Source organism: Rhincodon typus, chromosome 11 (assembly GCF_021869965.1).
Source record: "Rhincodon typus isolate 14 chromosome 11, sRhiTyp1.1, whole genome shotgun sequence".
NCBI lineage: Eukaryota > Metazoa > Chordata > Chondrichthyes > Orectolobiformes > Rhincodontidae > Rhincodon > Rhincodon typus.
The window spans coordinates 68,597,302-68,613,691 of record NC_063342.1 but is presented as its reverse complement, the minus strand read 5'-3'; the positions used below and the strand labels follow the sequence as shown (position 1 = coordinate 68,613,691).

General features: G+C 41.1%; 1 protein-coding gene across 1 annotated transcript in view; it reads right to left on the bottom strand.

The window, feature by feature from the left end:
• Nucleotides 1–2,813: 2,813 nt before the first annotated feature.
• LOC109937909 (lysophosphatidic acid receptor 6) overlaps nt 2,814–16,390 on the bottom strand; it is a 19,620-nt gene continuing 6,043 nt past the window's right edge. Inside the window, exon 2 of the mRNA XM_048602669.1 lies at nt 2,814–3,936. Coding sequence (XP_048458626.1) covers nt 3,925–3,936 — 12 coding nt within the window. The 3' untranslated portion in view covers nt 2,814–3,924. The remainder of the gene's footprint in view (nt 3,937–16,390) is intronic.

Sequence of the window (16,390 nt, the reverse complement as noted above, 5' to 3'; positions counted from 1 at the left end):
CCCCCCCTCGCCCCTCCCCTTCCCCCCCCTCGCCCCTCGCCCCTCCCGCAATCCCACTTAATTCTTCTTTCCAGCCAAATGTTGATGCCCATTTCAATTTTCCCAGTAAAGGCTAACTGAGGTCAACTACGTCCACATGGAGCTGGGAGCAAATCCTGATCCTTCAAGATGTGGATAATTTAATCACTAGATAAAGTTAATGAGCTCTTCATGGAGCTTGAGGAAATGTTGAATTGTTTCTGGTCATTTCAGTTGCACAAGTATTGGATACTTTAATTGCCTTACAGTTCTTGACAACTGGAATGAGATCATAGTTAATAAAATTTATGCTGCAAGTGAAATACTGTTTAAGTAATGTACAGTTTGCAGGATTCTGTTGAAAGATGACTCATAAACCCTCGCCAATTTTCAAGTGTAAAGTTAAATTGAAAGCATTGGCTGATAAATGCAAGTGTGAACAGGCCAGATGTGCTTGATATCTATTTCGGAGAATGGTAACGAGAATGTCATTGATCTTGTTTATTTCAGAGCTCTGAATCGTTCTTGGCATGGTTCAACTGAATGTTTAACAAATACTTTAGATAAATAAATGAAATTCTTTCTCAGCTGAATTTTATCAGCATTCTTGCTGGATGTCCTTTTTTCTACATTCGAAGCTTAGGCAACTCTTTTGTACAATTTTTCTCATTAATTTGATTGTATATTAGATTTACATAAATTCAAAAAACAAGTTCTATTGCTGAAGCCTTTGTAAATTCTTTCCTTAATTCGTTTGTGGGATGTAGGGATTACTGGCGGGCTGTCCCTAGATGTCCATGAGCAGGTGGTGGTGAGCTGCCACCTTGAACCACTGCAGTCCATCTACTGTAGGTTAATCCACAGTGCCATAAGGGAGAAAATTCTAGGAGTTTGACCTGGTGATAGTGAATGAACAGCAATATATTTCCAAGTCAGGATAGTAAGTGGCTTGAAGGGGAACTTGCAGGTGGTGGTGTCCCATGTATGTATCTCCTGCCTTGGTCACTCTGGATGGAAGTGGTCATGGGTTTGGAAGGTGCTTACAGAGGATTTTTGCTGAATTCCTGCTGTGCATCTTGTAGATAGTATACACTGCTGCTATTGAGCATCGATGGTGGAGGAAGTAGATTTTTATGGATGTGGTGCTAGTTATTTGGGCTACTTTGTCCTGGATGGTGTCAAGCTTCTTGAGTGTGTTGGGGCTGCATCCATCCAGGCAAGTGGGGAGTATTTCATCCTGACTTGTGTCTTATAGATGTGGACAGGCTTTGGGAAGTCAGGAGGTGAGTTACATGCCACAGTATTCCTAGCTGTGACCTGCTGTTGTAGCCACTGTGTTTATGGGGTGAGTCCAGTTGAGTTTCTGGTCAGTGGTAACCCCAGGATGTTGTTAGTGAGGTATTCAGAGATTGTAACAACATTGAATGACTATTAAGGGGTGGCAGTTAGATTGACTCTTATTGGTGACAGTCATAGCCTGGCATTTGTGTGGCACTAACGTTACTTGCCATTGTCAGCCCAAGCCTGCATATTATCCAAATCTTGTTGCATGTGAACATGGACTGCTTCAGTATCTGAGGAGTCACGAATGGTGCTGAACATTGCACAATCATCAGCAAACATCCCCAATTCTGACCTGATGATGGAGGGAGGGTCATGGATGAAGTTGCTGAAGATGGTTGTACTGAGAATATTACCCTGAGGAACTGCTGCTGAGATGTCCTGGAGCTGAGATGACTGACCTCTGATAACCATGACCATCCTACTATGTACCAGGTATGACTCCAACCAAGAGACACCCATTGATTCCAGTTTTGCTCAGGCTCCTTAAGGCCACATTCTGTCGAATGCAGACTTGATGTCAAGAGCTGTCACTCTGTCCTCACCTCTGGAATTCAGCTCTTTTGTCCATGTTTGAACCAAGGTTGTAATGAGGTTTAGTGGCCCTGGCGGAACCCAAACTGGGTGTCACTGAGCAGGTGCTGCTTGATAGTGCTGTTGATGACACTTTCCATCGCTTTACTGTTGATTGAGAGTAGACTGATGGGGTAATAATTGGCTGGGTTAGGTTTGTCCTGCTTTTTATGTACAAGGGCATACCTAGGATTTGTCCACATTGTCAGGTAGATGCCAGTGTTGTAAATATCCTGGAACTCACTTCCAACCTGTGTGTATTTTATCCACACCTCATGGACTGCAGTGGCTTAACAAGATAGGTCATCTCATTCTCAAGGACAGTTGGAGTGTGTAATGAATGCTGGCTTTGCCAGCAATGCTTTTACCTCTTGAATGAATATTCAAAAAAAAACTAATTAACCTCACAAGCAGTGGTGTGACGTTGATTGAGGGATAACTGACTACCAGCCAGCCAAGAGGATCAATTCGGTAATGTTCGAGGGGATCTTGGAGGCAGTGGTGGCTTGCAGAGAAATGTACTATCAGGCACAAGCTGTGTTACGGCCAATAAAGACTTTCGGTGCAGACTTCATGCAACAGTGCTTCAGGCTCACTTCTAGAGGATTGAGTTGAGGGGTGGTGCTATATGTTTGAGGGTTAGGCAAGGGAAAGATCTGCAGTAACCTTGAGGATCAGGTCACAGAAAACTATTTCATAATGTGGAAATTTAGCCATGTAAAATATTTCAACAGTATAATTTTTTAACCTGATAAAGAATGCCTTACAGAACCTAACTCCAGTTTTAACATGGATCCCTATGGGAAACTGTTCCACTGAATGTTAGGATTTTCAGGAAGAGCTTTAAGTGACGAGTTCCTACATAACAAATACTGCCTTGCTGCTGTCAGCCACATCTAGAGAAAAGAATTCTGAAATATTTCAATAGCATGTCTTCTGACATCCTCCATTTTATTTACTGAAGTTTGTATCATAAAACAGTTCAGCTCTTTGAAAATGGAGCACAAAACTTACTAATTAGCTCAACTGTCACGTTTTTCGATGTATAAAAAGCTTTTGCCCTTATTTAAGTCACCTTCATTTTTTCCTTTCCCAGCTTCTGTTGTTTCCCTATGGTTTCAGGTTTGATTGTCTTCAGAATTCTCACAACCTTTCACTACTCTTTTTCTAACTTTGTTGCTTCTCTTCTTTGCATGCAATTGACTAAAAAGGAATATTAGAAACTTATCTGGTCCACCCACTTACTCTCATTGAACGGGCCAAAGACCCGTACTGTATATTTGCTCAACGCTTGGCATAATAGAGTCCTTTGCTATGCCTATCTCTCAGAAGAATGATACTGGCTTTAGATACTGTACTGAATTGTGTTTACTAAGAAGCATTTTCTAAATCACAAAGTAGTTGCGAATGCCTTCTGTACCTTATTTCCCCAACTGAGCATAGGAGGACTTACAACAGGGCTTCTTGAAGTGGAATCACTAGCTGAAATTTTGGGGTTGCGAGCTCTGAGACCGCCATAGCCAACCCCTCTTCTCCGTCCCCTATTATTCACCGAGGTATTGCAATAGTTGTAAGCCTCAATGGGTTTACATTCGGATAGCACTGACTTCTAGGACAAAGTTGTAATAATGGAGAAGGTAGTAAGTTTATTTTTAGAATAAAAGCTAACAAAGATCACATTGACAATGAGATAGTAAGAACTGCAGATGCTGGAGTCAGAGATAACACCGTGTGGAGCTGGAGGAATACAGCAGGCCAGGCAACATCAGAGGAGCAGGAAAGTTGATGTTTCGGATCAGGACTCTTCTGAAGAAGCAGCCTGTCCTGCTGTGTTCCTCCAGCTCCACACTGTTATCACATTGACAATGTTATACAGTATTCCTCACTTTATTAAAAATGCACCATGTAAATAAAACTCCATAGATCAGAGGCATTCATTAGTCAACCTTCCGAATCTTTTCTGTTTTGGTTCATCTCCGTTTTGGATATCCGTTAAATCTGCCGCTAGAAAGAGATGAGTATTTTTCAGTGAAACTTTCTAAGTATTTTATCAACCGATATCAGTTTATTTTGAAAACCCTTGGGGTTTAGTTCTTCCATTAGCATTTGATTGCTTGAACTAGAATATATATGAATGATGAATGTGATGTAATAAAATAACGCAGTGACATTTGTTACCTTCCTTTCTGCAGGAACCATTCCACAATCTATAGAATTTTGGAAGGAGGTAACTGAAGCATCCATTGTCTCATAGCTACCCCTTTCAACACCCTGGGATATAGAATATTGGGTTCCAGGGATCAGCCAACCTTCAATCCTAATAATTTCTCTGATGCAGCCTTCCTATTAATGTTAATTTCCTTTAATTCCTCATTCTCCCTAGTCCCTTGGATTTTTAATTCTTGGATATTTCTTGTATCATTCTAAGTGAAGATTGACAAAGTAGTCAGTGCATTCTGAAGAAGGGTCACTAGACCTGAAACATTAACTCTGACTTTTGTTCACAGATCTTGCCAGGCCTGCTGAGTTTTTTCTAGCAATTTCTGTTTTTGTTTTTGTGTAGACCAAGTAGTCATTTGGCTTCCTGACAATTCTCTTTTCCCCAGCATAAATTCTCTTGAATTTGCCTGTAATATTTATCTGAACCATATTTCCCTTTTATGTACCTACAAGAGTTTTTACATTCCTTCCATTTGCTAATTTATGTTTTATACTCTATTCTCCCTTTTATTAGTTTCTTGGACTTCCTTTACTATATTGTAAAGTCCTCCCAATTCTCAGGCTACTACTTTTTCTGGCAACCGTAGGCTTTGTACACTTTTTAAACTTCCTTTGTAATCCACTGCTGTCTGAATTTTTCGGGGATGTTGTGCTTCAAAAGAATGTTCAATTCCTGTGAGCTAAATAATAATTCCTTAAAACTATGCATTGCTTATGTACCATCAAACCTTTCAATGTTTCCGAATCTATCTCAGCCAATTTTCCCCTCATAACTTATGATTTCCTTCATTTTAAATGTAATACCCTAGCTTCAGATTGAACTACGTCACTTCCAAATGTAATGTAAAATTCTATCTATTATGGTCATTCATCTCTAAAGGTTCTTTTACGACAAAATTATTCATTATCCATTTTTAGTTACAGAATAAGAGATCAAAAATAGCCTGCTGTCTAGTCAGTTCCTCAACATTTTACCGTCGAAAACCGTCCATAACATGCTGTAGAAACCCATTCTCCAAATACTTTGTGCTTATTAAGTTTATCTAATCTTTGGTAACTGAATTACCCATGCTAAATGCTTTTCTTTGTCTCCTGTTTAACACCGTGCCTCACTCTACTACTACTGCTTGGTGGTCTGTAAACAAGTACTAAAGAATTTCCTTATCTCTGTGCCAGAAGATCCGATTGCAAGTCCTACCTGTCCCATAGGTGTGTCATAACCTGTTTGAACAGTTGATTAAAATTAATTCTAAACAATTACCAATTTTTTTTGCACCTTGCTGTTCCTTAGCTTCATCCATACAGATGCCACATTTTATTATTCTGATCTGAATTCCTCCCTTACTAAGATACTGATCCCATCCCTTATTATCAGTACAACACCACCTCCTTTTCCTTTTTGCAACGATTGAATATGTTTAAATATTCAGCTCCCATTCTTGGTAATGCTGCAGTCATGTTTCTATAATGGCAATTAGACCATAAACATATAGCTGTATTTGTGTCTTTAAATCATCATCTTGTTGCAAATGCTGTGTGCAGTCAGGCAGAGTGTCTTTAACATTGTCTTTTTATATCGTTCACGCTCTAAGCTTAGTTGATGCTCATCTTCGTTTTGCTTGCCTTCCTAATTTCACTTGCGTTTTTTGTAATTTCCCATTACCAGCTTCACTTCCTTCTAATTTGAGCAAATCCTGAGGTTCCCATTCCCCAACAGGCTCCTTTATCTCTTCCCAACAGCACTAGCAAGTCTCCCTGCAAAAATATTAGTCCTGATCTTGGTGTGACCTGGTACAGATCCTAATGCCTCAGAAATCTTATGCTGTCCCTCCTACAACAATTCTCCAATCATGTGTTCAATCAATCCTCTTGCGTTTTTTTGCTCACTAGCATGCAGCACTGTGAGTAATCCTGAGATTACTGCTCTTGAGGCTCTATTTATTAATTTCTCCCCTGATTCCTGAAAATCTGCTTTTTGGACCTCCTCGCTGTTCCTGTGTTTGTCACTGAAACCAATGTCGTCCACAACCTGAAGCTGTCCACCATCCCTAGAAGGAAATCCTGTAGCTGCTCTGTGAAATCCTTGATCCTGGCACTAAGGAGGCAGCACACCATCCTGGAATCATGTTTGCTGTCACAAAAATGCTTGTCTGAATCCCTGACTCTAGAATCCACTACCATTATTGCTGTTCCACTTTTCTTCTTTCCCTCATGGTGCTAGAGAGTTTATTTTTGCTGCACTATCCTGAGGAACCAGCATTCTCAACAGTATCCAAGCTAGAAAACTTATTAGCAAGCAAAATTGACTCAGGGGACTCCTGCACAGCTTGCCTGGCAATTACCTATTCCCTCTTCGCCTGTATGTTTTTAACCTAAATATGCTATCTACGTAATTCCGAGTCCTGGATGCACAATGATGACTGCAGCTGTCACACAACTTTTGAAACTCAGAGGCCAAGCTTCTGCAGCTGGTGACTGTTCCTCACTGGGACACATGGTATATCCAGGACACTTGTATTCCACTTATAGAGTCATGCAGCCCAAAACAGATCCTTTAGTCCAACTCACCTGTGCCGACCAGATATTCTAAACTGATCTAGTCCCATTTGCTAGCTTTTAGCCCATATTTCTCTTAAACCCTACCTATATTCTACTTGCTCATGCTGATATGTAAGTAGAACAACTTACCAGATGCTCACCAGTCACCTTTTTCCCCATTCCAAGGTAAGAGCTAATTACTGTATGTTGAAAAAAGAAGAAAGGAACACTTCTTTCTCCTCTTCACTGAACTCTTTCATCCACCCACTGGACTTCCATTTTACATTTTGTGCATCTAAAGCAGCATTTCTGTTGTAGACCAGAACAGCGCTGAGGAAGGCCTCTTTTTAATAATTTCCAATCAACATGCTCTGGGTCAGGTTGGACTTGAATTTAGACCTTCATGCCTCTTTTTAGGCTCCTTTTAGAAATAACTGGTTTGTCTTCTGAAAAGCAATTTAAGCTGGCTCTCTCATTGGTTGCAGGTGTTCTCAAGAGAACTTGTATACCTCTGTTTTAAGGTTGGAATAGCTTAACTTCTGTTAGAGTAATTTCTATTTGACTGTTAAATTAAAGAGAAACTCGACTTCAACTGGAATTTAGAATCAATAAAATGTGGAGCTGGAGGAGCACAGCAGGTCAAACAGCATCTGAGGAGCAGGAAAGTCGATGTTTGGGGTCTGGATCCTTCATCAGAACTGGAGAGGGGGAAGGGAGCTCAGAAATAAATAGAGGGACGGGTTTGGGGCTGGCGGAAGGTAGGTAGATGCCGGTAGGGGGTAGTAGAGATTGATTAGTGGGAAGGGTGGAGCAGATAGATGAGAAAGAAGATGGACAGGTTATATCAGGTCAAGGAGGTGGGCATGAGAGGGAGGGCTGGACATGGAATGAGGCTGACGATGGGGAGATTTTGAAGATGGTGAAGTCTATGTCAGGGCCACTGGACTGTAAACTCCTGAGGCGGAATATAAGGTGTTGCTCCTCCAGTTTGTGTGTGGCCTTGTTATGACAGTGGAGGAAGCCCAAATGGGCATGTTGCTAAGGGAGTGGGAGGGGCAGTTGAAATGGCTGGCAACCGGAAGGTGGTGTTGATCGGACCATACCGAGCGCAGATGCTCCGTGATTGGTCCCCAAGTTTGTGCTTGGTCTCCCCGATATAGGGGAGACCACATTGGGAGTGACAGATGCAATGGATCAGGTTAGAAGACATAGAGGTGAATCTGTGCTGGATATGGAATGATTGTTTGCAGTCTTGGATGGAGGTGAGAGGGGGGAGGTTTAGGAGCAGGTGTAGCATTTCCTGCGACTGCAGGGAAAGGTGCCGGGTGGGTGGGTGGGAAGGTTGGTGGGGAGTGTGGAGCCGACAAGGGAGTCGCGGAGTGAGCGGTCCCTACGGAAAGCAGGTACGGGTGGGACGGAAATATATTTTTGGTGGTGCGGTCAGATTGAAAGTGGCGAAAATGGAAGATGATGATGTGTTGGATTTGGAGATCGGTGGGTGGTATGTGAGAACCGGGGGGCTGTATCCTTGTTTTGGGGGGGAGGGGGTTTGTGGGCAGAAGTGCGGGAAATGCAGGAGATACGGTTGGGGGCATAATGAATCGCAGGAGAGGGGATATTATGGTCCTTGAAGTATGAGGATATCTGGGATGTCCAGGAGTGGAACACTTCATCCCAGGAGCAGATATGGCAGAGGTGGAGGAATTGGGAGTATGAGATCACATTTTTGCAAGAGGGTGGGTGAGAGGAGGTGTGGTCGAGGTAGCTGTGGGTGTCAGTGAGCTTGAAATGGATGTCGGTGCTAAGTCAGTTGCTGGAGATGGAGGTAGAGAGGTTCAGGAGGGGGAGGGAGGTATCAGAGATGGTCCAGGTGAATTTCAGATCAGGGTAAAAGATGTTGGTGAAGTTGACGAACTGTTCAAGCTCCTCGTGGGATTACCAAGCAGCACTGATGCAGTTATCAAGGTAGTGGAGGAAGAGGTGAGGGATGGTGCCAGTGTACCTGCAGAACAGGAACTGTTCCACATATCCTATGAAGAGGCAGGTATAGCTTGGACCTATGTGAGTGCCCAAAGCCACCCCTTTAATTTGTAGGAAGTCGGGGGAATCAAAGGAAAAATTGTTGAGTGTGAGAATTAGTTCCACCAAGTGGATGAGAGTATCTTTGGAGGGGCACTGGTTGGACCTGCGGAAGAGGAAGAAACGGATGGCTTTTGGGCCCTTTTCATGGGGGATACATGTGTAGAGAAACTGAGTGTCCACGGTGAATATGAGATGTTGGAGTCCGGGGAATTGAAAGTCTCGGAGAAGGTGGAGGGCATGAGTTATGTCCCAAACGTATGGTGGGAAGTTCGTGGAGCAGAAGGGAAAGAATGGAGTCAAGGTAGGAGGAGGTGAGTTCAGTGGGGCAGGAGCAGCCAGAGACAATGGGTCGACCAGGGAAGTCAGGTTTATGAATTTCGGGTAGGAAATAGTTCCCCAACCCTATGCTGCTCGTTTCTGTCAGGTTATTGGATCTGGGTGGGAGATCACCTGAGGTGATGAGGTTACTGATGGTCTGGGAGATGATGGTTTGTTCAGGGGTGGGGTCATAGTCGAGGGGACGGTAGGTGGCTTCGGAGAGTTAGCGTCTGGCCTCAGTGATGCGCCGCACTACATCCATCTCACTCCTCTTTCCCCGCTCCCCCCAAATCACCAGGTTTAATGACGAGATTGGGATTGTAGCAGAGGGCTCTGCGTCCCAATGGGAACAGGTTGGACTAGGTGCGAGGGGTGGAGAGATGAAGATATTCAATGAAGGCAGTTGAGGTCACAACGGCAGTTGGTGATGAGGAGGTTGAGTGAGAGTAGGAGGCTGGCGGTTTGTGTCCAGGGGAATGGGGTTTATTGGAGGCAGAACAAGGGTCCTGTAGAGAATGTGTTGGACTCCCATTTGAAGAAATAGGCGGTCCAAATAGAAATTAACCCTTAAAACTCTCCCTCACCCTAAGAGCAGACCTGATGCCAGAAATGTAATGGACAAATCATTTGTTACTCGTCCCATTTATAGATAAGCTAGTCTATCTCCTGTGACAGTTTCACAATGGGTAGGTATATGCTGAAGAATTATATTTATTTGGAAGGTGGTGTTTTATTCAAACTTTTGAATAAGATGGATGTTAAACTTTGGTACCAGGCTATTTTGGCATGCTGCTAATACATTCAGAAGTCATTTTCTGGTGCTGTATTGTAGTAGTAGATGTACCAAAGATCCGTGGTGAGTGTAAGGATGATTGCAACGTTTTTATGCTAGTATCCCGTTCATGCCACTGTTAATAAAGGTATCTCCTGTGCTTTAATGCAGTTGTCTACATAAACTCATTAATTTGTTTAGTGGACAATTAAAACAATTATTTGCACCAGGCATTTGGTGTGATTGGCCGAGTAACAAAGTATGAGATAGCTGTCAAAACAAGTTTTATAGAGTCTGTTTAATTTGTTGATGAGTGGACAATGGTCCATTTGGAAGGAAAGGGCACTTTGTGGTCTGAACAAATGATATTGTTACAGGAACATAATGGAATTATTTTACAGAAAATTTGAGAAAAACTAGCTCAGCTCATTTAATGGGTTAGTTGGTGAATGTGCTCTAATCCCAGATTCTGTGATCAATGTCTGGTAGGGTAAATGTAAAATTTTCCCCAAATTAGTAAAAGAAAAGCTAGGGTGACATAATGCCTTTGTTCAGTGTTTAATTCTGAAGATATAAGGCTCTCTCTTCTCAGAACTTATCAGTATTTTATTACAGTTTGAGCCAGGGAACTTTTTCACCTCTGGTAATGGGGTGTAATTTTAGTTCCAAATAGGAACTATGATCCCTGAATATTTATTCTAATGCATTTTTATTCATTGTGAACTTTTTATACTAACCACAAAGGATACTTTGCAAAGGGTGACTGTGAGCTATATATTTATGAAGATCATTAGCCATATGCCTAGATAGTTGTGAACCACTTAACTTTCCCTGAATATTTAAGCCATTGATGGCCTAAAAAAAGCCCTGAATTTCCTCTTTACTAAAAATATTTTGGAGAAATGCAGAGTACCAATAAAGAAATTTAAAATATATTTATTGAGAATGTTAGTGGTGCAGTATTCCCCTAATAAATGATAGTGAGGATGAAAAGCCTCCCCAAATTGTCTCACAGTTCCTTTACTCAAGGTCCACATTGTGGTCGTTCTGGTCTGGGATGGATATCTTCAAAATTGTCCATTAACTGAAGTCCTTGCATGTTTTTCTAATAAGTTATTGAATAGCATTCAGAAATAGGAAGAGTACTCCTCATTTTCCCCTTCTCTGGCCCAGAGAAGCTAAGACCAATTGTAATATCACTACCACAATGGCTTAAATCTGTACAGGCCTCCAACATTACTGATCTGTGAATCATTTCGAAACCACATGAAACGCTTTACCAGTTGACCCATTAGGGAGCTCAGTATGCACGAACTAATATCCAAATGAGAGTTTAAATGAGCTATGATGCTTTTATACTTCCCTAAACTGACTTTGCAGTAATTTATTTTAGGCATAAAGGTACTTGCAGGATAGGAAGTGTGTTACACAACATGGTTCCTCAAAGACATTACAGTATATGATTTTACTACTCGCAGTGTCCAGTGAATAGGAAGCAAGTACAATGATACCAAAGCTTTTATCTGCTGTGATCCTCTGACGCAATGATGTAATAAAGGAGAACCTACAGAGCGTTTGGTTATTTTGATAGCTGAGGGATCAATCTCTCTTAACTCTTACTGTGTGCCAGTAATAATATTGCTCCTAGCCAGTATTTATGATGGAACTATTATATGGATTCTCTAAATGCTGGACTTTAGGCTTCGGGGATTTTTTTAATGCTTTTTCACAGATGTAAGCATTGCTGGCAAGGCCAGCATTAATTGCCCATCTCAAATTACTCTTAAGAAAAGGTATGAGGATCTTAGCTATTGCTTTTGTTGTGATGTAGAAATTAAATAATTTAGTTCATGGTAATAAATTGTTGCTTGTCTACTGTTGAATTCATGATATCTTTTTGCTTGCATACTATTTGCTTGTGATATGCTTTTTTGCTTGTATGTGAACAATGCTGTGAAACTGGTGGCCTGACAATTGAGCCTGAAGGTTGAATTGCCAATCCTTAATTTAACAAATCTGGACATGTGAAGTCTTAGTAACACCCTTCACCGTTAGCAAACGTTTTACATGTTGAAATATGTTTGAAGCTAGCATTTTTATGTACAGCACCTCAAACATTTTGAACTACCTATCGCACTGTGTTTCTAACAATTACTTCTGATGTGAAGGACAAGTGAACCATAAAGTTGCAACTATTTGACTAAACATTAAATTTGGTTAGGGACAAGCACAAACAACATGAATATCAATATCTCTAAGTTGAAAATATCCTGCAAAGTACAAAACCATGTTATAGTAAAAATTTGTCAAGCAATACACCTGATCTTCTCCAAGATTACCTGCCTTTTACAAATATCATGTATAGCATATGACAGTTACATGTACCCTTTGGTAAAGTGTTGCAATCTAGAACTAGCAGCAAGATGGATACCGCCACTATATTGAGCAGCATTCTTCCTCTTTTTTTCTTGCAGAACAGTTTGGTTTGATACAGTCAAGAAAGCCAAAGAACTTTCCTTCCTAATACACTGAAAACAAGAGAAGTTTTTAGTAGGACTTCTTTGTGGAACTATGCAGTAAAATGATTTTACCTAAATAGTTTTCTCCTCACCAGCATCTCCTGAATTCAGCTCTCAATCTCGATAAGCTTAGATGTAGACAACTGGCTTTCTTGCTCAAATAGGTACACAAACTTTACTAAGAAGAGCTGATAATTGACAAAAGAACCAATGGGAAGATTTACTTTTGTGAAATGGGTTATGGTCTAGAATTTATAGGGTTATGGGGAAGATGTGGGAAGGGAATGGATCTAATTAGAGTAAATCTTTTATCTAGCCTGCACAGACACACATGGGATGAGTGCCCTCCTTTTGCGCTATGATTCTATTTGACAAATTGCAAATCTTGTTTCTATTCTTCCTATTTATCTTAATTTAACCTTAGCCTGTTTCTGATACTTGAGATTACTACTTCCTCTGCTTACTGCAGTCATCTAAACAACACATTCTTTCCTTGATTATTCGGATGATAAAACCATCATGTAGTACAGATTATTATATAATAAACTCTGAATGCTGTTTCTGTACTGCATTTTGAGCATTTTTATCCTTTCTGCAGAATTGATGATTGTCATACCACGGCCTATGTGTTCTAGAGCTTTTTCATGATTGCTCTTCCACTACTAGTAGTCAAAGCTTTGTCTGATAATGTGCCTCTAAGATGGATATCCAAAGGCCTACTTTTATTGCAGAGCAACTTAAGGTTTGTAACCCAGTCATTGTTTTACAGATCTGTTCCATTTATCATGCTGGCTGACAACACTGGAACAATTGTAATGAGCAGTTGATTCTAAATAATGTTTGTGCTTGTGTAATAGAGAGAACTCCATTACGATGCTAATTGTAGGAAAATTGTTAAAAGATCTGATACTTCTCTTTGACAAATACAGAAAGTCCATGAACTCTGTGACAACTTGGAAGAGCTAGAAGATGGCATACATTCAGACATATCCCCATTCTGAATAAGAAATGTTAGCTTGGTTCATTTACTTCCCATTCCAGGATCTGAGAACTTAATCTAGATTGTGTTTAAGAGTGTATCACTAAGGAAATATGACATTGCCACAGGTGAAATGTTAAATTGCAACCCTGTCTGTTCAGGTTGGCATGAAAGAACTCACGGCAACTGGAAAGAATGCTAACTTCCTTCCCTAGTCTACAGCATCAGAAGTAGGTTGACTATTTATTTGTCTCATTTGTTTGTGGGATATACTACACACAAATTGGCTGATGGTATCTATTTAATTATACCTGTACTCCAGAAGTAATGCATCAATTTGAAGTTCTTTTTGATATCCTGATGTTGTGGTTATGATGGTATGTGAATGCAAGTTTATTCTACATTTCCTTGAGCAGATGATGCAACTTGAAATATTCATCAAGTCGGACTTCTTCCCCAGACCGTATTCTAATGCATACCCAGAAAAAGCAAGGGCTGTACTTGAGTAATTAGAAGTCTTGCTTGACAAGAAAAATTAGCACTTATACAAAATTAAAATAAAGCCTTGTACAAAGGTAAAGAACAGGAGGGATCGCCTGGACTGGAGGAGGTACAAAGACAACAAAAGGATTCAAAAATTTTGTGGCAAGAGCCATGAAAAGGAAGTACATGAAAAGGCTTGCAAGGAATATTAAGGATAATACTTTTCAAAAATATATTAAGAGAAAATAGGTGATGAAGAGTAAAATGTTTCACCATAGCAAGTGTGAATCCTGATTGTTGCATATCTGCAAACATATATTTTCAGGCAGCCATCATTGAATGGCAATCAGGAGTGAGAATCTGGCTGATTTTGTTCGACTTTTCCAATAGGTGTTGTATTCATTCGTTTCTCAGGAAAGCACAGCTTTGGTAGACTCCTGGATCAGTATCGTATGGGATTAGTGCATTTATCCTGTAATTCAGCAATGAGGGACTGCATATGTTTGCTTTATATATTTACATCTTCCACAACACACACTGACTAAATAATCATCCCATATAACAGGATGCTCTGCCAAATATTGGTTAGACTGTCACAACAAATCAGCTTTAATTTTGTTACAAAAGTTGTATAAAAGTGTGTCCAACACATACTCAAAGTTATCTATCAAAGCAAATTAATTCAAACCAATTGGACCATAAGATTGTAAGATAGAGGAGCAAACTAGACCATTTGGCCCATTGAATCAGCTGTGCCATTCAGTCATGGCTGGTATGATTTTCAACTCCATTCTGCCTTCTTCCCATAACCCTTGATTCCCATACCAATCAAGAACCTATCTATTTCTGTCTTAAATACACTCAATGACTTGGCCTCCGCAGCAGCCTGTTGCAGCAAAGCATTCCACAGATTTGCCACCCTCTGACTGAAGAAATTCCTCCTCATCTCAGTTCTAAAGGATTGTCCCTTCACTCTGAGGCTGCAGCCTCGTGTCATAGTCTCTCCTACTAATGGTAGCACCTTCTCCATACCCACTCTATGCAAGCCTCTCAGTATTCTGAAAGTTTCAATGAGAGCTCCCCCACTCCATCCTTCTAAACTCCATTCAATACAGACCCAAAGTCTGCAACCAGACCTCATGACAAGCTTTTATTCCTGAGATTATTCTTTTAAAGCATCTCTGGACGTTCTTCAAAGCCAGCACATGCTTCCTTGGATATAGGGCCGCAAGCTGCTCACAGTATTCCAAATATGGTCTGACCAGAGTCTTCTACAGCCTCAGCAGTACACCTCTGCTCTTGAATTCTGGCCCTCTTGAAATGAGTGCTAACATTGCATTTGCCTCCCTAACTGGCAACTGAATCTGCATGTTAACCTTAAGAGTGCCCTGAAATAGGATTTCTAAGTCCTTTGTGCATTGGATTTCCGAAACCTTTCCCCCTTAGAACATAGTTTACGACTATTCCTACCAAAATGCAAAACCTCACAGTTTCCCACGTGGTATTACCTCTGCCACTTCTTTGCCCACTCTACTAGCCTGTCCAAGTCCTTCTGCAGCCTCCCAGTTTCTCAACTCTCACTGTTCCTCCACCTGTCTTTGTGTCAGCTTAGTTCCTTCATCCAGATTGTTAACATATAAGGTGAAAAGTTATGGTCCAACACAGACCCCTGTCGATCTCCACTATTTCCCAGCTGCTATCCTGAAAAAGATTCTTTTATCCCACACTCTGCTTTCTGTCAATCACCTAATCCTCTATCCATGCGAGTACCTTGCCCCTAACATCATGGGTTCTTACTAGCAGCGTCTTGTATGGCATCTTGTCAAAGACCTTCTGGAAATCCAATTAGGTCATGTCCACAGTCTGTCCTTTGCTTAACTTGCTTGTTGCCTCCTTAAAGAATTCTGATAGATCATGCCTGACAAATCTCCCCTTGACAAAGCTGTGCTGACTCAGCTCTGTTTTATTATGCACTTCAAAGCACACTACAATCTCATCCTTAATAATTGACTCTGAAATCTTACCAATGACCCAGGTCAGGCTAACTGGCTCAAGGTTTTCTGTCTTCTGCCTTCTTTTTTTAAGCAAGTGTGTTACATCAACCATTTTCCAGTCCTCTGCACACTCCCTGACTCCAGTGATTCCTGAAAGATACCACCACCAATGCCTCTACAATCTCCTCTGCTATCTTCTTCAGAACTCTGGGGTGTAGTCCATCTGGTCTAGGTCATTTATCCACCTTTAGACTTTTCAGCTTCCTCAGCTCCTTCTCCTTAGTGAGGGCCACGGCACTCACCTCTACCCTCTGTCTCTTGAAGTTCTGGGGTCTATTGCTGGTGTCTTCCATTGTGAAAAGTGATGCAAAATACCTATTCATTTCCTCTGCAGCTACTTTTTTATCCCCACGACTACTTTTCCAGCCTCATTTTCTATAGGTCCAAGTCCACACTTTCCTCTGTCTTACCTTTTAGATATCCAAAAACACTGTTGCGATATTCTTTCATATTACTAGGTGGCTTACTCTCCTATTCATCACCTATCTCCCCC